The sequence below is a fragment of the Heteronotia binoei genome, chromosome 4 (assembly GCF_032191835.1).
Source record: "Heteronotia binoei isolate CCM8104 ecotype False Entrance Well chromosome 4, APGP_CSIRO_Hbin_v1, whole genome shotgun sequence".
NCBI classification, from domain to species: domain Eukaryota; kingdom Metazoa; phylum Chordata; class Lepidosauria; order Squamata; family Gekkonidae; genus Heteronotia; species Heteronotia binoei.
The window spans coordinates 144408204-144429799 of record NC_083226.1 but is presented as its reverse complement, the minus strand read 5'-3'; the positions used below and the strand labels follow the sequence as shown (position 1 = coordinate 144429799).

Here is a 21596-nt window from a genome sequence, read left to right as displayed (position 1 = left end):
CACCAATTTACAGCTTCAAAGCCCATATTGTACTTGAATTTCAACATCGTGTACACACTGCTCCAGTTAACAAGAGTACAAGAGCTGGAAAAACTTGAAAACTTAAAGAGAGCTGCCACTATCTGAACAGGCATTACAGACTAGATGGGTCAGTGTATAAAACCTCTTCAGTGTATAAAACCTCTCCCCCCCTACTCCCTCCTATATCTATGTTCATATCCCGTCAAAAGGATGAAAGAGTTCCATGGAAGAAAAAGCCACCAAGGGGCTGTTAGAAAGATAGCTGAATGAAGCAGAAGCAGCATACCTTCCAGATACTAGATGCTTAGAACAATTAACAGTGAAAGGTGCTATTATGCTCTGCTTGTTAGCTTCTCAGAGGTTGGCCACTGCTGGAGACAGAATGTTAGATTATGCAACAGGTGGCTTTAAAGGTTAGACACATTCATGGATTAGAGAGGTCAATCCATGACCACTAGTCATGGTGACTAAAGGAAAACTCAGCCACCTAGCCACTGAGCACCAGTGCCAGGAGTCAGATTATGGGTAAAACCTTGGCCTCTATGCCCTGTTTGCTGGCCCTCTAAGTGAACTGGCTGGCCACTGTGTGAAACAGTATGCTTGACTAGATGGATTACTGCACTGATCCAGCAGGCTCTGCTTACATTACATTATGTTGTATGGACTGAACCAGCAAGTTAACTCTTAGATTAAGAACTACTGGAAAAAATTATTAAATAAAACCAACACTGTGTATGGCATCTCTAATCCAGCAGAGTTTCAGTTACCTACAGTGCATTAAATCATGTTTCTTACCATCATTTTATGAAGCAGGCACATCTAATAGCTCTTTCTTTTAGACACAAGTAGTCTCTCTAAATTGTTTACCATCACCCCAAGGAGTTCCACTTACCTGAAAATGAGGCTGAAAGATGCAGCAGTCGACAGAACTATAATGGCCCCTAAGCATAGTTATTAGGTCTCCAGAGTCAATGGTATAAATGGCAATAGTGTTACTGTATGGCACAAACACAAATTCTGGACTGCAGCCATGAGAGACAGCAAATTTGAGTCCTTTTCTACTCTCATTGCATACCTTCCCATAGTTCACCTGCAATGATGCAAAATTACAAAATTAGTAACTGAAGTCCTCAAGTTGGTACTAGCTGATACTTCATTATATTTTAAAATTTAAAAATGCATTCCTTCCAACTACGTTGTTCATAACATATCCTATTGAGACACTGTGGTTTTTTTTTTCTTTTGGTCTCAATAGCTTTCTGCCTAAATTTGATTTTACACATGATGAGTCAGATCTCCCTAGGTGTTGCTTTCTAATGTCAGAGTAAAATGCAGGAACTAGGCAGCCAGGCAGAAGGAACAGAAGCTTCTTTAAAAAAAATATAAAAACAGCAATAAAACAAAACAGAAAGACAAAGCCACAAAGAAGAAAACATACCCTTAAGTCAAACTGGTTAAACATACCCTTAAGTCAAACTGGTTTAAAGAAAACAAGAATGCCCTTAACCACACCTGCTTTGAAATAAAATCAAACATATCCACAGAAAAAACCAACAGATCAGAGCCATGCTTATGTAGTCACAAAATCGTTATATCTATCTATATATAGATTATATATCTATATATGTATATATTAACATTTACCGAGCATGATCATGCCAGGAAAGATCATGCCATTTCAGAAAAGATAACTAGACAAGCTTGGGTTCTGCCAAGATTTTTCAGTGGACCTGACAAAATTATTCAATATAATTTGCCAGCCTGTGTCAGACTGATGCTTATAGGACAGTGGCCTCCAACGTTTCTGGCACCAGGGACCGTTTTTGTGGAAGACAATTTTTCCACAGACTGGTGAGGGGGGTGGCACTGGGGGTTTTGCCACCCCAGCCTGCCCCCCCACCCATTACACATCCCTGCCCCCCCCATAGGGGTCTTTAAATGGGTGGGAGACTGGGGCTGTTTCTGCCTCCCTCTCCCATTTAAAGACCCCCACCGATCAGCTGATCCATGGAGGTCTATAAATGAGGGTAGGCTAAGGTCACAGAAGCTATGCTCCTTCTGCCAGCCCAGGACCCTGCAAGGGGGGGCCAGCCTTGGCCGTGCTGCGTCTTTAGTCCAGGGCTGCTCTGCCTCACTCTGCGGCCTGGTTGCTAGCAGGCCACGGACTGGGACTGGTCCACAGACTGATGGTTGGGGAACCTGTTATAGGAGAAATCCTTCATCTTCCAGCACCTGGCTATCACTACCTTGGCAGCCACTAAGGATGACAGCACTCAGTCTTGAGGGATGACATGCTATATCTGTATTGTATATCAAACCAATAATTTGAAATAATTTAGAATTTTGGAATTCTGTGCTGCACTGGTTAAGAGTGCTGGATCAGAATAAACTTTTTATTTAAAAAAGAAGTGTTGGACTAGGGTCTGGGAGTACTGGGTTCAAAGCTTTGTCACAAAGTGTACTGGATACCTTGGGCTTCTCAGTCCAACATCCCTCAAAAAATTGTTGAAAGTATAAAATGGGCAAGGGACAACCATATCCAATTATCCCAAGCTCCCAGAAGGAAGGGTGAGATAAAAATATAAAATATAAAAATGTAACAACAACCACCTCTGCTAAGGAATATTTCCAAAGAGTTAAAAAGATATCACAAACAAAAATAAATGGAAGCAACATGTTGGGCAGTCAGTTCTAAGATACACAACTGGTATTATCATTTAGAAGCAATAAGTTGCAGAACTCACAAGATAATGACAGTGCATCACTCACTACACTCTAGAAATCATGTTGATAATCTTTCCTTGCAAAAAAAAAATAGGGGCAAAGGGTATCCTGAAAGTAGGTGAAGAAGAAAAATTAGTCTGAATGACTACAACAAGAAAAGCAAAGAGAAGTTTCTAGATGAAGTGAACAAGGAAGCAGACTTATTTAAAGTTACAGAGACCAAAGATTACAAAAAGATTGAAATGAAAACTCACTTTCACATCTGGATGGAAAAGCACCTGAATGAGCAATATTTGAAAGACATGGAGAATAAAGTTGATAGTGAAAATACATGGAACTGGCTCTCAAATGGATACTTGAAGGCAGAAATGAAAGGACTCATTCTAGCTGCACAAGAGCAGGCACTCAAAATGAATAGCAAGAAAGCCAAGATTCAGAAGAAGATCAAGGACTTCTTGCTGTGATTTATTCCTTTCCAGGCCTGCGATGTTCCAAGACAGAATTCTGAGAGATGAGTCTAGGAATGTGGAACTATCTTGTAATGTTATATTCTTGTAATTTAGTGGCAGACGGTGGACTCTCTTCTAGTTCTTCTATCTCTTCTTAATCAAAAAATTGCATACTCAACCTGCTTTCCACGGGCAATCTAGATGGGATTTTCTTATTTTGAATTTCTCCTACCAGACTAAGTTCACTAGAGAGTTTGGTTTAAATCAGTTTAAATCATGATTTAAATCACCAGTCGGTAAGACTCAATTTAAATCATGATTTTCTACATAAAGGCTAATTCTTACTGTCTTTAATTTTCACAACCCAGAAGAAGGTTTCATTTTAGTATAATAACTTTTAAGGTTCTTTTTAGTTATATAGTTATGCAATCACTGCAAGGTGAATTATCTTCAGTTTAATAGGTTAAGCATTCATATTTGGACAACTTTTCTGCTGTACTCTATTAGAAGGATAAAAGTAATCATTACCAATAACCATTTAAATTGTTTTATTTAACCAAACCAATAACATTATATAGCATATGTATTCTTGTATTTGCTTACACTTCCATGAGGATACACTCATAAAGATCTCAAGATTTCTGGAATATTTTGCTCAAAACATTTCACTTTCATTTGTAGAAAAAGACGACGACATTGGATTTGTATCCTGTCCTCCACTCTGAATCTCAGAATGGCTTACAATCTCCTTTACCTTCCTTCCCCAGAACAAACACCCTGTGAGGTAGGTGGGGCTGAGAGAGCTCTTGCAATAGCTGCCTTTTCAAGGACAACTCTACCAGAGCTATGGCTGACTCAAGGCCATCCCGCAGCAAGTGGAGGAGTGGGGAATCAAACCCGTTCTCCCAGATAAGAGTCTGTGCACTTAACTACTACACAAACTGGCTTGTCCTCCCTCCTCACACTTCAGCTGTTAAAATCTCCTCCTTATCTAGACCTATTCCACTCAAACAATCTTATACTCATTGAACTTCTTGAAACTTAGCAAGAGTCAAGGGGTTGATTCTGTGTGCATAGATTTGCAAAGGACCAATAAGACTGAAGTTTCTTAACTTTGTTTATTTTGTTATATTTTTTTGCTGTGAAGAGGCCAGGGCCAGCCCTGGTACTAGGCATACTAGGTGACTGCCTAGGGCACTGGCCTTCTGGGGGCCAAATTGGGTGCTCCCCACAGGACTTGGTGAGGGCATGCCACTGCACAGCCTGGCCACTGTGAGGGCCTCTTGGAGTCTCTGAGAAGTGCAGGGAGCAGGGCATTCTCCATGCTTTTGCACTCCTGGGGTGCAAAAGCAAAGAAAGGATCTTCCCCCGCGCCTCTCAGAGACCCCGAGAGGTGTGGGTGGTGGGGCTTTGTCCCTGTTTTTGTGCCCCAGGGGCGCAAAAGCAGGGAAAGGATCTCTCTGCCCCCACACCTCTTGGAGACTCTGAGAGGCATGGGTGGCAGGGCCTTCTTCCTGTTTTTGCACCCCTAGCCTTTTTTGTCACTGCATCACATTGGCTGGTCACATTTAACTTATGGTCCCCATAGCTACAGTGGGGCCTGGGGCGGCAGGCCCATCCTTTCAAACCCCTCTTCCAACTGTATGGTACTTCCACTGGAGGGCTCCCAATCTCTCACTTTGCTCACCGCCACTGTGAACAAGTAGTAGCATTGCTGCTGGTCTTTTCACTTTCTTCTCTCCCCTTTCCCTAACACAGCATGCAGAATAAAGAGGAGGGAGAGTCAAGAGGTCTCTGTCTCTCTGAGAGAGGGGCACATAGGGGTGGGGGGAGAGGAGCTGCTGTGACTGCCCAGGCAGCGGGGGATTAGCTTGTGGAACTCAAGGCAGCTTACCAACTGGGTGGCACCCCCAGCCTCCCCAAACAACAAATCCTGCTGTGGGCCCCACAAAACATGAAATCCTGGCTACGGCCCTGCGGTCCACCCTTATCCCAAGATCTTGTTCACGTACACTGCTACCCAGAAGTGTACCCCCCATCCACTATGCGTTTCTCATTTTTGTTATCCAGATGTAGAACTTGGCATTTATCCTTGTTAAATTGCATTTGCATCTTGTTCACAACTGCCCACTTTTCCAGTGTGTTCAGATCTTGTTGAATTCTATCGCTATCTTCTAGTGTGTTTGCTGCTCCTCCTAATTTGGTGTCATATGCAAATTTAATCAGTAGCCTCTCAACACCCTCTTCCAGATCATTGATGAAAATATTGAAAAATACTGGGGCCAGAACCAAGCCCGGTGGCACCCCACTGAATACCTCCCTCTATTCAGATGAAATGCCATTGACAACTACTCTTTGAGTGTGGTTCTCCAACCAGTTTCCTCTCCACCTAACTTTCCTAGAGTCCCGTTCACAGTCCTCTAGTTTCCCCATTATGGAGAAAACATCATGGGGAACTCTGTCAAAAGCTTTACTAAAATCCAGGTAAACAACATCAACAACATTCCCTTGATCCAGTAAATTTATCAATGAAAGAGATGAGGGTGGTTTGGCAGTACCTGTTGGAGATAAATCCATGCTGACTTCCCCAGATTGCCAAGTTGTCCTTTAAGTGCTCACAGACCGATCCCTTTAAAATCTGTTCCAGTATCTTCCCTAAGACAGACTGGTCTAGTTTCCTGGGTCATCCCTCCTCCCTTTTTCAAAAATTAGGATAACATCTGCCCTCCTACAGTCTTGTGGTATGTCTCCCATCCCCCAAGAGGTCTGGAAGGTGATGGACAAAGGCTCTGCAAGCTCTCTAGAAAGTTCTTTGGGCACTCCTGTGTGCATACCATCTGACCCAGGGGATCTGTACTCATGCAACGCAGCCTGGTGCTTCTCAACTACCTCTTTGTCCATGTCAACCAGCAGCCCAGACACCTTGCCTACTACCATCTCTAGATGAGCCTGTTCTCTTCTTAAGGGAAAAAACTGAAGCAAACTAGGGATAAAGCCTTTCTGCTTTCTCTCCATCAGACATTCTCCATTTTCACCTAACATCGCATCTTTTATTTTGCGTTTTCTCTTTACATATCTGAAGATTTTCTTCTTGTACCATGCCTCCCTGGCCAACTTTAGCTCACTGTGAGCTTTGGCATCTTTGATGGCTGACCTAACCTGCCTAGCAACCCACTGACACACTTCTTTAGAGGTATGTCCTTGCCTCCATTTCTTGACACTTCCTTTTTCTCCCTTAGCACATCATGGAGTTCTTTGTTCATCCACACTGGCTTCTTGGATTCCCTACCATAATAAACTACTATACTAACTATAAAATAAGTTCAACTACTATACCAACTATAAAATAAGTCCTAGTAAGATCAATCAAAGGAGAAAAGTGAGAGTAAAGCTTGTTTAGTGCTAATGCCACTAAGGACAAAGACCTTGCTTCTCTCCACATTCTCCTCCTGATTTTTACCCAGCCAAGAAAACTTGAAAACAGCTGGAGCAAGACAAACAAAAGAAACATACCCATCCAAGGGCAAGAGACTAATTGAAATTGTCTAAAAAGAAACTAAAAAATAGGATAGAATGATGTAAAATAAAAAACAGAATCAGAACACTGGAGGGAAAGGAAGTAGCTTGCACCCTGCTAGTCTGAAGTCAGAAACCTATGATGTGTGTATCAACATACAGGAAACCAATAGTGCTTTGGTCAGGCATGTTGTAATTAAAAGAAAAAACACCACTTGCTGGTACATACTGTACATATTTAAACTACTGAAGAAGTCCTCATGGCTGAAACACGTTTGGTTTCCATGTACTTTATATTATTTATATCTGTACTTTGTCATAGGAAAGATGCCTGGACATATGCAACGTCCCCATATGTATTAGGGCAATTTTATTATTTTTTTTAAAAAGGGGGTTGTCTTGTTTCAACCTTTGTGATTATCTGATTTGTTCTGGGCTGAAATTTTTCTTCACCTCCCCTTTTTTTTGGTTCACTACAATTTTTTAAAACATAAAAATAGCAATCTCTACCTTTGGATTTACATTCTTAGGAATGTTACATTCTCCCAGGCTGCATTCAAATGTTAAATGTTACTGTTATTAAAAGAACATGTAGACAAATTCATTTGGTTTCTTGGTACGTGCCTTGCTCTTCCTCTTCCCATTTCATATCAAGACCTGTAGTTAACTCATATACATAACAAGCAATTAGAGTTAGTGCTTAACTGGAATTAACCCTCCCCCAGCCAATCCCCCCCCCCAACCTTGATTCAAAACCAGGGTTTAATCCATGTTTACAATTGTGGTTGGGAGTGGGGGATGAACTATGTACATATACTGTAATTCTGTTTACTTATTTACTTTAATTCTTGGCTCAAGGAAGGAGGGGAGGGAAGAGAAGTCAAGAGTGCTCAGCAGCCCAGGAATAAGCCAGGCAGAAGCATATTTTTCCTTATCTATAATAATATTCAATGTCTGAATGCAGCCCACCTCCAAATACCTCTTGGTTAAAGGCCAACCTTTCAACCCCTCCCCCCCAGCTTCTCAGACCTTGCTATGTTCTCAGACCTTGCTAAGGTGTACAAGGACCAAGATTTGATATTAAAGCTAAATAATTAAGATCATACTATGCAATCAAGAGGTCAGTGCATGAGGGAGTAGCCCAGTTCCCATGGGAACCCTGATACACCCTGGTCAAAAGTCTATTCTGTGACTTCCTGGAGTTCAACGACTTCCTGGCTATGATCAGCAATCAGGGCTTACAGGACAATAACTGGCCCTCCAAAATTATTTTTGAATCTTCCCTATAACACAGTCAAATACATGGCCAAATCCATCCCCCCATCTCTTGGCCAGTGTTGGGAACCATGAGTCACATCTGCCATCTAGTTATTGCATTCAACCCAGGCAAACTCTTCTCCCGCTCCCATCTGTATCCCATATCTTAGAAAGAAAACTTCAGCTTATTTAAAGTCACTTTAGATCTTGACATTTCCCCCAACGAGGATGACATATCTTGATATTTCGCTGATCATTTCGCCGATTCTCCAATGACAACCCAGATACAAAACTTTGGCCCAATAGCAGAAAGGATGCAAGCTTGTCACCAGGGACATTTAGCATAATGACAGATATCCAATGCAAAAAATAAGTGGGTTCAGTCTGTCACAGCACTCTCCAGACTGAGACCTTTCCCCACCTGGACCTTTGCACTGCCATGCTGGACCTATACAGCTATGATGAGACTGCCATTTGGCTTTTCTTACCTGCTTCCCCCTCCACTCCCAAGCTCTTTCCCCAAACACAGTCCTTCCCCCTCCCTGCGCCTATGGTCGCCCTCCTTAAACCCTATCCCTCCACTTATCCCTCTCTGGAGACACTCTATGCTTGTAAAAATACTGAGGAAGAGCCTGCTTAAGCAAGTTAGCTTCCACTAAGAATCAATTTATTAGCTTGTTGAATGGGCCATTGGGAGAAATGGGCCTTTTTGGGTGCCCCAAGAATGGGAACCCCTGGTCCAATCTTTTTGAGACTTGGGGGTTATGTAGGGGAGAGGCCCTTGCAGCTGTCCTGCCCCCCAGCTGCATTTCATTATACCCTATTTTGCCATTGACTTCAATGGCCCATAGAGAATAATGGAGAGATAGGGGCACCCTCTTTGGGTGCCCACAGAATTGGTCTCCTTAGTCCAGTCTTTTTGAAACTTGAGAGTTCTGTAGGAGAGAGTCTCCTGAAGCTTCCTTGAAAATTTGGAGACTCTACCACAAACCCCCTGTCCCCCAGCTGCACTTCATTATACCCTATTTTGCCATTGGTTTCAATGGCCCCTAGGGGATAATGGGGCCGTATATTCGGGAATAGCCATATATCTCCCGAATCAGATTCGGCTCCCGAATCTGCTGTTAGGAGATATACGGCTTCCCATATTTTTTAGCCCCAAATACCCCTGAATCAGAATTTTCTTCTTTTGCACATCCCCACTAGCCATCGCCCCAGCTTCTTCAAAGATCCCAGATCGCAGGCAAGAGGCACTAAAGAGCAACTCTGTCAACAGCACTCTGCAGATCATCATTGTAGGATGATACCAGGGCTGCTACAAAGTCACCACCCCAGCTCTCAAAAGTCCTCAGAGCCATTTGGAAACAAAGCTCATCAGCCTCAGGGGTCAGACCACATTCTGTCCATGTGGACTTTGGCATTGTGATCTTCGTCTTCAAGTACCAATCTGATCAGGAGAAGAACAGGCTCTCAGTTACTGCCTAGTAGGGCCTGGGAGTCCTCCTTTGGCTGCTACTTTCTGCAGCAGACATAGACACCACAGGGAAAGCAGGGGGCCACAGGATTGGCAGGTGCCCATCTGCTACTGGTGCCCTAGGGAATTACTTAGGGCTGCCTAGTGTACAGACTGGCTTTGCTTTTGAGACCAAAGTTGCCTGCTCAGCCAGGGCAACTACTGGCAAGCTAGGCAGACTGACCAAGCTGGTCTCAGAGGCAGGGTTGGTTTATCTAGCGGTATCCCTAACCTGACCTTGGAACCACACACATGGAATCAAAAGTGGCCCTTGAATGAACCAGCTGCTCTCTTCCTTAAGAAATGACTTTCCTCAATGAAATCCCCACATGTCCTTTTTCATCCCACCATGTGTTCTGAGTGGCCATGTACAAAAGGACAACCCACCTTTCCTTATCTCAAAACAGGGGGTACCAAGACTCCTTCCCATCTACCAAGAAGATTCTAGAAGCCTTCACTGCCTTCATGCAGCTTCAGATGAGGGCCTTTCTCTCACCTCCTGGCTAACTCCATCAATATACACATTGGTGTCTTATTACTTTTGCAAACTGAAAGCTATCTGAATAAAAAACTTGTTCTGCAGTCTTTTGTCTACCTTTTTAAAATTTAGATTGCGAGCATTCCCAGAACATATTTACCATCCACCCTGCAAAGCTGATTTTTTCTTTTGCAAGTACCCAGTTTGAAGTGCCCTTGGGTGTTCTTGCCACAACTAAATAAGCAAGAGGCTGCAGGGAAACAAGCTGGCTGGTGCCATGGTGCTGGAGTGCACCAGGATGCTTACCTGTGAAACTTGGTGCCATACTGAAAGCGCTAACTTTTTATGTGCTGCAAGTCTCTGTCAGCAGCGTAACCCTATTTTTTTTTTAAAAACCTCTCAATATTATAACAACTTTGTAGGTGCCCAAGGGTAGATACAAACAAACAAACCAGAATCTCTGACAACAGAAAGTGTTTCCAAAGAATTAACAGGTGGGGGGTGGGGTGGGAAGGGAAGATAGTGCATGTAGAAACAAGGAGGTAGGTGCCTGCAGGCTACTGCACATTACATGCCAAAGCTACCAATCAACCTTCTCTCTACGTAGATGATTTATATCCTGTACTCCCCATCATTTCCTGTGGAGGCTTTATATTTTGACACAAGCAGTCTGAAATCTGACTGGGGTGTTTTGCAGTGGTACAATGTGGAGCAGTGGGTTGTGTCTTTTCATTTTAAAAAGGCAGACACATTAAGACCTCTTGCAGAACACAAAACCATCACTGAGGGCAACAGGCAGCCAGTGTCTCCCACAGCTTCCCTACTGGCGAGAAAGAAACATTCTACAGCATTCTAAAGAGCTTGAACTAAAACACATGTGAGAAAGAATCCTGCGATCAATCCCCTTTCACACAAAAGAAAAATATTATGGAAATGAAAAGAAAGATGTGTAATAGATGAAATAAGGATGAGGAAAGGACAATTTCCTAATTATTAAGCACAAGCCAAGAAAAGTGTGGAGAACAGAAGCTTCCTTTCTTCACCAAATCTGACATCTAAGGAGATTGCTAAACTGATGAAGAGAGTCAAAACGAGATGTCAGGAAATAATGGCTGGAACTCTGAATTTCTCACTACAATCCTGTCCTGAAGTCTACAGCAGATTTTTATCTCTCCTGCATTTCATTTTGAACTCCAAAGAGAAAGCCAAGTGTTGTGCCTGTACAAGTTGATAATATGTGATTTTTCTAAGACTAGCTGAGAATATGATTTTGGACCTCTCTTGCTGGATTTCTAGTTTAGAAAACAAACAAAAAAAGCTTGTTTGCAACTTAGTGGGCGTGGTCATGGGAAAAGCTTTTACCAAATTGCAAAATGGAGTACTTACCTCTTCCCCCAGATAACTAAAAAATAAACAGCATTATATCTAATCCACATTCATTACTGAGAATGAGTTTCAAGGGTACGGGTCACAGATATCATTGGACAGTTGCTGCTCTTACAAGCACAATCAAGTTTTACACTTAATAGATTTTATGTACACAGCAGTACATATTCAACATAAATCCAGCCTTATCAGAAATGGCAAGGTGAAAAATCTTTTGAAAAAATGTTCAGCACTTTATTTTTATCAGGAAAAAACAGTTCTAGTCCTGACCTGGATAGCCCAAGCAAGTCTGAGCTTCAGATCTCAGAAGCTAAGGAGGGCCGACCCTGGCAAGTGCTTGGAGATCTCCAAGGAATATCAAGATCGGGATGCAGAGGCAGGCATTAGAAAACCACCTCTCTAAATGTACATTCACAGCAGGAAGGGGCCAGTTCCAAAGAAGCAGATAAACAGACTGACACTATACAATGACACTATACAAAGCCCCCTTTCCACCTGGCAAATACACTTCTCCAGGGCTTTTTTTTTTTTTTTAGCAGGAATGCACAGGAACACAGTTCTGGCTGGCTTGGCATCAGAGGGTTGTTGTGGGAAAATTCTAGGTTGGCCCCTTTACGAAACATTCACTCATTTCATGAAATATTCACTTAAGAACATAAGAACGTAAGAGAAGCCATGTTGAATCAGGCCAATGGCCCATCCAGTCCAACACTCTGTGTCACACAGTGGCAAAAAATTTTATATACTTACTGTCTAAAACGCTCAAAACACTTACTGACTACAGGCCCTGGAATACTTTGCAAGACAGCTGTCTGAAAAGAGTGTATCTCAGGCCAGAAAAGGTCTGCTAAGGCTATTCAGTTGGGAGGAGAGATGAGATGAGCATTATTGGCATGGAAAATATTTAGATTTACCAAGAGATGGGAACTGACATCAAGATTTTCTCACTGGACTCTATCAGGAGACCAGATGGTATCAAAGGGGTATTGGGAATTACCCAACACTTACGTGTGTCTGTTATCTAGGTGTTGAGGGATATGCCAAAATAAAGATTTATAGGCAAGATGTTTATATTAAAAAACTCGCCCAGAGTTTCCGTCTAGAATCAGTTGTATTTTTCTTCACAATGGGCCTTACTCCTAGTAAATAAATAAAAAAAGAAAAACCAGTTCTACATGCTAACCTGCAAGCCATTGTTTGATGTCCTAATTTGTCAGGCAAGAACAAAATGTAGCTTGTTAGTTCAGCAGAAATAGCAAATTGTGATTTGTTACATAAAATTGCCAACAATGAAGAGATCCTATTGCCAATGCAAAATTAAGTAAGCCTGACAGTTTCAATGTTATACTTAATGGTTTTCAGGTGACAGCCTCCAGAAATTGTGCAAATGGACCTGTATTTATTGATTTGTAAACCTAAGCTGGGGAATAAAACCATAGATACCTAACATACTGCAACTTTTAAAAAGATCAAGTCATGAATTCATCTGATTGGCTGTACAGGTGCCAGTGTGGTATAGTGGCTGGAATACTGGCCTGACATCTGCGAGGCCCAGGTTTGTGTCTGCACTATGGCATGGAAACTTGGGCTCATCACACCTGCTCTGCCTAACCTATCTCACAGGGTTGTTATGAAGACAAAAATGAAGAAGGAAAAGGTGAAAGCCAGTCTGGGTTTCCACTGGGGAGAAATGAAGTAAATACAGTAACATAAAAATAAATACAGCAAACCCAAAACTGAAACTACCCCTTCTCTCATGGAGGAAGGGATATTGTAATAATCAATAACAAAGAATGCAAGTGATGAGGTGCTCCAGTGATCTCTGTGGACAAGAGTGACATTCTGTTGGAAAAGATGATTTATTTCAACCTGCTTTTCTTCACTTACAACATCACAGGCAGAAAAATAATCAAACCCCAGAAATTCAGGTTGCTTAACCACAAATTACTAGAAAGGATGGAGAGAAGGACGGAGTTACTGGTAATAGTTCTGCTTTAGATAGCAACTCTCATAACTGTGAGATAACACAGTTCTTTGGGTGCATTAAAATTAGTATGTTAGCAGTTTTCAGTACCTTCAGATTCCCTCCCCCTCCTGAAATCTATACAATGTAAGGGAAGTAACATGCTATATTACCATTTTTACAAGTTGTTGGGCAGCAGAACCCCACTTGACCCTACCAAGTGGAGGAATGTAAGCCTCTCCTTTTTCCTTGACAATATCAGCAGACAGCCAGGACTACCTTTCTGAGACACTGGCCAGGCTGCGCTCAGGAGTGAGCCTGGTCTGGGACCATCCATTTAAGCTCAGCAAGCGATGGGATGCAGTGTTAAAAGAGGTATGAGACACACTGACACTTTGATGCCATTGAGCCATCCACACAATGCCAGACGGCAGTATCCAGTTCTGCATACACTACTGGAAAGTGAATAAGATAGCCAACTTTGACCAGCTAGGAACGACCCAAATCCTGTCAGCTTTTGATTTCACAAAATGTATTGCCAAGTTCCTCTGCTGCCAGAAGACAAGGAGAACATGGCTTTGGCAATGCTACAGAGAGCTTATTTCACTTCAAGGTGATGACATCTGCCCTGCACAGGACTGCTGCAATGTTTCAAAGATTGATCAATTGGCTCCTGGACCAGTGCCAGGGCTTTCTGTTGGCTTACACTGATGGTTTATTATATTCAGGCCAAACTAGCCTTCACATTTGTGGCACCTTGATACAGTCCTCCAGTCCCTGCAGGCAGCAGGTCTATGGGACAACCCTCAAAAAAGTCACCCAAGATTCCATAAACTGGGCTATTTGGGGTTCCTGGTAGGACAGGGACATATTTGTGACCCTTACCAAACAAGATAACCACTTTGGAGTAAAGCTCTCCTCCTTCTAGCAAAATCAGATTCAATGTTTTCTTGGCCTGGGGGTATTACAGTAATTCATCTCCCACTTCGACAGTCGCCCCGGTACCCGAGGGCCCCAGTGGCTCACAGAAGAACCAACTATGGTGCATCTTATAGACCTGCAAATGTATTGCCACCTTCTAGTCTCTGAACAGCCTTGTCACATATCCTGGTCTTGAACAATCTTGACTTCAATCACCCATTTTTCCTCCATACAGATGCCTCTGACTAGGGCTTGGGAATCATGTTATTCCATGAAAATCGGACAGAAGACCACCCAGTTCTCTTCCTTAGCCAGAAGCTTCAGTCTGCAGGGGGAAAAAATGCCACTGCGGAAAAGGAGGCTGTGAAGAAACCCTTATCCAGCTGAGGCTTTTTCCCAGCCCAGGCGATCACTTAATAAAAACTTTTCTCCTCACAGACCCGCCTGTCTGTCTGACAGAAATACCCTGAGCAGAAAGTGGTACACACACAAGTTTTTAATTTTTAAAACCAAAAGAAAAGGTTTATTGGTTTTTCAAAGGCAGGGGATGGGAATGTATTTACAGAAATAAAATGAAGGAATAAAGTAAATCAGTTGGCAGAACTTAACAGTATACAAAGAAACACAGCACTCCCACTGGGTGCTTATCAAGGCTGGCAGAGCCTTCAAACAAACAAACAAACAAACTGAAAGCTAGGTTATCCTAAGTTTGGATAACCCAAATAAAATAAAAAATCAGCTGTGCTCAGTATCAATTTGGCTGGCACTATACTGTCTCACATACTCAGAAGCACTTCAAGCCCTGAGGTACTGGTTATCCCTGAAGATCCACCTCAGACCCTGCTTCCAGACCCCTGGACACTGACTCTCTCTCGAAGTTCTATCACTAACCCACAGCTTCAGAGTCAAGTCCCTTTTTGTCTGAAGCCTTTGTCTGTCCTGGATCTTTCCTCTGATAACCAAACTTCAGCACCTCAGCTATCAGGGTGTGTATGATGTTCTGATTTTACACAGGAGTCTGACTACTAGCCTGTCAACACTCCTAAAACAGAGCTATCACCAGAGGCTTACTTGGCTTCTAAAAAGACAATAAAAGTATCTTCAGAACAGAGCCTTGTCACCAGTTCTGTCCCTCACAGTTCTCAATGCTCAGACAGGTCTTCCTCCTGTCTGTGCAACTCCAGACCGAAGCAAAAAGCCCCTCGTCTCTGTCCTGCCCCCTATTTACCGGTAAGTTTTTTTGGTTGCTAGGAGGCAGTCCAGCCAATCCCAGTGAGCTTGCTATTTAACTCAATCTAAGCTTGGCTGCATGAACTGTTTTCAAGTCCGTCACAAAGGCTCTTGCAGTCAAGTGAGCCACTGGGGCCCTCAAGTACTGTCTCATCAATAACTCCTTTGTGCTCACTGCAGACCATGCATCTCTGCTCTGGATGGCATGGGTGAAGGACTACAACACCTGCATACTCAGATGGTACCTCTCTCTCCTGCCTCCTATGTTCAATGTGTGACATCAGCCTGGTAGACTATATGTGAATGCAGATTATGTGTCTGGCATTTTTAAAGAGATGGTCTTGCCTCAGCTTTCAGCCCCAGGAAGGGAGTATGTGTTGGGCAGCAGAACCCCGCTCTACTTTACTAACTGCAGTAAAGAAGGTTTTCTCCTCTGTGAGGTCAACAGAGAGCCAGGCAATGTGCCCTCTAAGCTGAGTTAGTGTGAGCTAGCTCACAATTTTTTAACCTCTGGTTCACACATTCTTGTCTCAGTTCAGGAAAAATGGCCCTAGAGCAAACTAATTTATGCAGTAGCTCACAACTTTAATGCTAGTAGCTCACAAAGCTGAATTTTTGTTCACAAGACTCCACAGCTTAGAAGGAGCATTGGAGCCAGATCAACCAACTTGCACCACTGATCAGGCTATGCTCCTCTGAGATGACAGCAGTCTATCTTCATTTGGTCAGGAGTCAGGCTGGCCTGGCACAATCCACCTGAGCCACAGTGCAACTTGCGTGGGATTATGGGAGATGAAGCAGCAGGCAGGCTGCAGGGATGGCTCCCGAGGAAAGAAACAACCTAGCAGGGCTCTGCTGGGGGCAGGTCTGGCCTCTGAAGTAAGAGGCAGACCTGTAGACATGTAGTGGGAAAAGGCCTCTGGTGTAATGTAAGATGAATGGGAGTGGGAGAACCTGTCCATGGTAATGAGAATTTTCCTCCAGCGCCCAGGACTTGTTAGTCACATGGGTGGGGTGGAAATGGCCAAGAGGGTGTGATATCCCACAGAGTATTTTAAAGAGGGTCAAGAAGAAGTGTGGGGATATTGTAGCTGATCCTGCTCAGAGCTCTGGGGAGTAGAGGTCAGTGGAGAGGAGGAGAAGGATCTTGGCATTGCAATCCTCTCCCTTCTTCTCACTGAGCTCTCATGGATCCTCTAGCAATAGGAGTAGTCGTGACAAAAGGCCAGAATTAACCTGCACAAGTATTATTTCAATAAATATAATCTTCGCATAAAACTGAGTTTCATAGAATCATGGAAGGGACCTCCAGGGTCATCTAGTCCCAGGTTCAATCCCTGGCATCTCCAAAAAGGGTCCAGGCAAGTATTTATTTATTTATTTATTTATTTAGTGGACTTATATCCCGCCCTTCTCACCGAAGTGTCTCAGGGCGGCAAGTAGGCATGAAAATCCTCAGCTTGAGACCCTGGAGAGCCGCTGCCAGTCTGAGAAGACAATACTGACTTTGATGGACCAAGGGTCTGATTCAGTATAAGGTAGCTTCATATGTTCATAGTCCAACCCCCTGCACAATGCAGGAAATTCACAAATACCGCCCCCCCCACATCCCCAGTGACCCCTGCTCTATGCCCAGAAGATGGCAAAACCTCCAGGATCCCTTGCCAATCTGGCCTGGAGAAAAATTGCTGACTGACCACAAAGTGGCAATCAGCATTTCCCTGGGTGTGTAAGAAAGGGACACAAGACACAAGAACTAAGCACTGATGCAACTCTTCCTGGCAAAACACATTTAAATCACACCTGATTTGTGTTTTCCTCCATCAAATGTTTTAGTTCAAGGGTTTGTTGCTACTGGGACAAAAATTTACATCGGGTATTTTGTTTACTAAATATAAATAAAAATAAACATATTAAATTTAAATCAAGTTCTATTTAGACTGCCAGATAATTTTCTGGAAGATTTTCCTATTCTAATTCTTTTGGAAAACCACTTTGCTGCTTTGTATTGCCTTAAAGAAACACTACCATTTAAGTTCTTGCTAAAGGTAAAATATACTCACTGTGCATTTACATTTGGGGATTTGAAGGATTCTATTGAAAACAAGTAGAATAGTATAAGTATAGTTCAGAATGAAAGATTAAAATATTTGATAGACAGTCATAGGCGGGTGTTAATATCATTCAAGCAGTGATAAGAAAAGCCTGGGAACACCCCCATCTAGTTTCTCATTGTGCTAAGATTTCCCAAGTCCACACCTCAAAGTGTGGAGGTCATCTGATGCTGTAACCAATGTGCTCTCCCAAGCCACCTACACTTTGATGCAACTTTCTATTTCCCTATCACAACCTTTGGTTCCTCCATTATCTTGTTCCACCAGCACCATAAAAAAGGTGTCTGTGGTGTATTTCCAGAAGGCTGAAGCCTTAAGGAGAGTTGGTGTGGACACAGTCAATACCTCACCTCCTCCTGTTTTGTGGCATGCTTAAGATATGCTACCATCTGCAACAGTAATAATGCTATCGCACCCAGCTGATATGGTGAACTACTCTCATGGCTCCATCTTGTGTTGAGCCATAAGCTAAGGAAGGGTTGAAATGTTTTAATAAATAAATTACCCACAATACACAGCCCTAGAACATGTCAGATGATATAAGATGACTGCCTATGACATCCCTTACCCAGACTAGCCTCAGATCTTGGAAGCTAAGTATGGTTAACCCTGGTTAGTATTTGGATAGGAGAGCACCAAGTAATTCCGGGGTTGCTATGCAGAGGAAGGCACTGGCAAACTACCTCTATTAGTCTTCCTGTGGAGAGCCAGTTTGGTATAGTGGTTAAGAGTGCAGACTCTTATCTGGGAGAACCTGGTTTGATTCTCCACTCCTCCACTTGCACCTGCTAGCATGGCCTTGGGTCAGCCATAGCTCTGGCAGAGGTTGTCCTTGAAAGGGCAGCTGCTGTGAGAGCCCTCTCCAGCTCCACCCACCTCACAGGGTGTCTGTTGTGGGGGAGGAAGGTAAAGGAGATTGTGAGCCGCTCTGAGACTCTTCGGAGTGGAGGGCGGGATATAAATCCAATATCTTCATCGTCTTCTTCTTTTTCCTTTAGTTGAATGGATCTAATGTCTTATGCTGTATATATTCTTTTATATTTTGTAATTTGCCACTCGGGCTATAAATTAAGTAAATAAATAATTTTTCCAAAATTCCGCAAAGGCTTCCAGCTGTCTGGAAAATGTGCTTTGACAATTTTGGTAATTGCACTACATCCCATACCTCTTGTTTCCAGAATTTGATAGGAAGATATTTTTGATTTTTTCAGAGGTAAAATCAACCTCTCAAAGCCCCCACCACCCATCAGCCAGCTTAGAGAATCACTTTTCTAAGCCAAACCAGCTGGTGGCTTGGAGAATGCATTTAAAGTTAAAGTTGTTCTTTTTCATCTCTCCCTTCCCATCTATTTGCCCTCCGTCCCTCCTTTCTGCTCTCAAACATCTGACATTCATGTCTTGTGGCTCTCAAACATCTGACATTTATTCTATGTGGCTCTTACATTAAGCAAGTTTGACTACCCCTGTTCCGAGATCTAATGAGATCAGGCTATGCTTGGCCATCCAGGTCAGTAAGTTATCACTACTCATTTTTGGAATTTAAAAAAGAAAAGAAAAGAAATCCCAGACAAGAGATTCCGGTGGAGGGGGGAGATGTTATGTTATCAACAGATAGATGCTGGTAAGCTGATTGATTTAATGGATACTGGGGAAGCATTGCAGGTGAGCAATTAAAAATGATGATGATCTCTCAGAGCACAAACCCAACAGACAGAACTGGCCACAACAGCACAACTTCACAGACAGTTTGGCATAAGGCACTGGCTGCAAACATTTATTACCTGGAGCAAATGTGCATATAAGAGAGAGACTAAGAAAGAAAGTAAAAATAGAGCAGATCAACTGTTACTCTGATGTCATATAAAGGTATAATTTTTTTGCCCACAGGAAAAAGAACTAAATCAAAAGTTTGCTTTTATGAAGCAATCATACCACACAAGAGCATCACTATGACTAAGATGCCACCATCTGGCCTCACCTGCAGCTATTACTAGACTCGACTTTCAAAGTTTGCATTCTGAATCTCTTCTACATAACTTTAATAAGTTTTGTAATCCTAAAATGACTCATCTGTAGCCTTTCTTCAGACCAGATGTGTTCAGCCCAGAAGGATAGCAACACTGAGGCAACTTTAGTTTGCACAGTGTTTTACAGTAGGATGTCTGGAAAATGGTAAGTCCAAAGCAACAGGTGGAACAGTAAGAGTTTTATTAGCTGGCACATGACAAACCAGACAGTTTATTAACGGGCATACATGGGACACTAAGGGCCCACCCAAGTCACTTGTGCCTTGCCTGTTTGGAACTGATGCCCTGTCATACTGGTGTGGTAGCAAGTATGAAAGTCACTAAGATGACACAGCAATCAGAGGGCAGCAGTGCTGAATAGGCAGCACCAGCGTGACCTGCAGGACCCAGCCAGGGCCTTGTCCACTTGATGCTTTTTTACCTGGTAAACCACATTCCCTATGGATGCTTTTACTGTATGCTAGATAGAGAGCCACTTGTTCTGAAATTATTCTGCAACTTTCTTACAGGTGTTATACAATTTACACACGGAACAGTCCCATTCTCTGTTCTAGCCTACTATAGTCAAAGGACAGACCAAGGTTACTGTCCCTGGCTTTCAACTCCACCACACAAATGCTGCAGGAAATTCCACTTACCTGCAGGCAATTAAGCAAGTCATCAGAAGTGTGTTAAGAACCACCCACAGAGCCCTGATCTCGTGTATCAAACACTAACCTCATACATCAAGGCATAGGGCTACATCACTCTGCCTTCATGTCCTTAAGCACACTGGTGAAAGGCAGGAATTGGGAAAGGCTAAGACTCTGAACCCTTACAGGTATTTCAACTCAAGGCTCTACACGAACACTCATCAGACATCTTATTTCTACAACTGCAAATGGAGCTGCAAGGACAAGCAGACAAAGAAGGGGTGAACCTAGCCACTGAAACAGATTCTCATACACTTCCATCACTAACTTCATGTACCTCATGATGAGAAAAGCACTCAAGGCCAAATTAGATGTATCAGTGGGGCATCTATGAATGATATGTTGCTATGACATCCATAGCTCTCAAGCATTACAAGGAAGTTATGTACAAGCTTCAGCCCTTCCATTACTCAATAAGATGTAATGGTGATTCCTGGATATGGGACTTGCGCTGTGCAGAAAGGGAAAACCCCAAATTCAGTGCAAGTCAACACCTACAACCATATCCTGCAGGACTGGAAAGCAGCAAGTAGGATGAACAATCCAGTCTCCTTGTCCTGCCAATGGCCTCAGCTCCTCCTCCTCGTTCCCCTGCTTGGGCTTTTTCAGCCTCTGTCAGCTTGGCCTCTCTTTCTGTTTCTCTTCGTAATATCATAAGAAGAAACTTGCTGGATCAGACCAATGGTTCATCTAATCCAGCATCCTGTTCCACACACTGACCAGACGGTTCTTCTGGATGGCCAACAACAGGGCCTAGAGGCCAAGGTCTTCCACTGATGTTGCCTCCTAGCTCTTGGATTCAGGTTTAGGGCCTCCAAATGTGGAGATTCCCCTCAGTCATAATGGCTAGTAGTCATTGACAGACATTCTCCATTAATCTGTCTAATCTTCTTTTGAATCTTACTCCTGTGGCCATCACTACATCCTCTGGTAACAAAATCCACATTTTAATCACTGAAGTTGTGTAAAGTAGTATGTCCTTTCATCCATACTGAATTTACTGCCTATCGGTTTCAATGGATGCCTTTAAGTTCTAGTATTTTGGGAGAGTGAGAAAAGTTTCTCTTTGTCAACTCTTTCTATTAGGGGTGGGAACAAACTGATTTACAAACCAAGTTCATAATGAATCAGCCCCGGTTTGTGGTTCACAAGCCTTGATTCTTGCAATTGCTCTGCCTGTGAACTGAACAGTTTTTCAAAGAAGCTCATACAGTTTATGGCCAGACATGCTGGCCAGTGAATTTTGCCCTCCTTGCACTACTCTATAGTGGAGATGATCCAGTTGCCTGTGGATCAGCCATCAGC

General features: G+C 43.0%; 1 protein-coding gene across 2 annotated transcripts in view; it reads right to left on the bottom strand.

Annotated features, from left to right (window-relative positions):
• The window catches only part of ERCC8 (ERCC excision repair 8, CSA ubiquitin ligase complex subunit), a 101120-nt gene that overhangs the window by 15062 nt on the left and 64462 nt on the right, over positions 1–21596 (bottom strand). For both annotated transcript variants that reach the window (XM_060235935.1, XM_060235934.1), the window contains exon 10: positions 914–1111. In XM_060235935.1, coding sequence (XP_060091918.1) covers positions 914–1111 — 198 coding nt within the window. The remainder of the gene's footprint in view (positions 1–913; positions 1112–21596) is intronic.